Below are 1,435 nucleotides of genomic sequence, written 5' to 3' on the forward strand. Positions count from 1 at the left end.
ATGGGGTTCTTTGAAGTCTTGTTAAAGCTTTTTAATGAGGCTGGAAGATATGAGTGGCAATTATGTTCGTCCTCTTACACCCTCTTGCATATAGAGATGTACAAACACAATAAGATCAGAGAGATACAACTGTCTTTTTACTCCAAAGCAGAAAAATCCACTTTCTTTCTGTAAACTGAACATTTTGGCTTCCTATTATATTTTTACAGTTGTTATCTTTCACAGTCACACACTCTTCATTGTGCCATTGTTTATCTTTGGTAATCGGGTCGTTGCGGCTCAGTGGCTGGTGTAATGTGCTGGTAATCTGCAGGTTGTGAGTTTGTGTTCCAGAAAATTCTGCACTGCCCTTGAGCAAACCACTTAACTCAATTCACCGCCCAGCTGTTGCTATCAGATAGATGTTACACTCATGTTTGCTTAATCACACCATGGTCATACAAATTGGAATGTGCACGGTAATTGTTAAATGTTTTATCTTTATATTGCAGATAAATATCTGGGGAACAGGTTGCTAAGTTACGGACGGATCCTTAGTCTGTCATTTACGGCTGAGCTGGAGGAACTCTTGCCCAGAAGTGTGACCGTGATGCTGGAGGGCTCCGGAATATCAGTTACTGCTGATTTGTACTCACAACAGGAGACTTATTCCTCATTGGAGAAGACGCCCATCAACACTTTCACTCTCAGGTGTGTGTGAGTGAGCGTGTTATTCCTGACTGTTTGCTAACATGTGGGCAGATAGTGAATACATTGCTGAAATAAGGCACATGGGTTAAAAGGGATTCAAAAATCAGATTTGGCTTGAACATTTTCAACTTAAATGACTTGGTGGTCTGGCAGGATTGTTTCTAATATGTATTTATATTAAATTTCACTTCTCTGCCTCATTTTGCATCTGTACTCCATATAAAGACATTGTAGTAAGAGTAGCATACTATACCAAATTTAGCCAAGATTTTAAGTAGGTGTTTAAAGAAGCTTAAATGAAAGGGCAAAGACAATGTGCTTATTTGATTTGCCTCTAATTGTGCCTCATTGTGTGTTGTTAACAATGATCTGATCACTTTGTGTGTGAATAATTAAGCCAAACAATCTTCCCACATAACTATTTGTTGCGATTTTATGTTTTCATGGAATCCTTTATCCTACTTTTAAAGGGGTCATATGATGTTGCTAAAAATAACTTTATTTGGTGTATTTGGTGTAATGAAATGTGTTTATGCGGTTTAAGGTTAAAAAAACACATTATTTTCCACATACTGTACATTATTGTTTCTCCTCTATGCCCGCCTTTGTGAAACGTGTCGATTTTTACAAAGCTCATCGGTCTGAAAAGCGAGGTGTGCTCTGATTGGCCAGCTATCCAGTGCGTTGTGATTGGCCGAATACCTCAAGCGCGTGACGGAAATGTTACACCCCTTGCCATATTGTG

The 1,435-nt window shown here is 38.8% G+C and overlaps 1 protein-coding gene across 1 annotated transcript in view; it reads left to right on the forward strand.

Annotated features, from left to right (window-relative positions):
- Nucleotides 1-1,435, forward strand: part of LOC107718641 (laminin subunit gamma-3-like) — a 98,920-nt gene that overhangs the window by 62,707 nt on the left and 34,778 nt on the right. The window contains exon 10 of the mRNA XM_016525813.1: nucleotides 492-690. Within this exon, the coding sequence (XP_016381299.1) occupies nucleotides 492-690 (199 nt within the window). The remainder of the gene's footprint in view (nucleotides 1-491; nucleotides 691-1,435) is intronic.

The sequence above is a fragment of the Sinocyclocheilus rhinocerous genome, unplaced genomic scaffold, assembly GCF_001515625.1.
Source record: "Sinocyclocheilus rhinocerous isolate Xijiao unplaced genomic scaffold, SAMN03320098_v1.1 scaffold873, whole genome shotgun sequence".
Lineage (NCBI taxonomy): Eukaryota > Metazoa > Chordata > Actinopteri > Cypriniformes > Cyprinidae > Sinocyclocheilus > Sinocyclocheilus rhinocerous.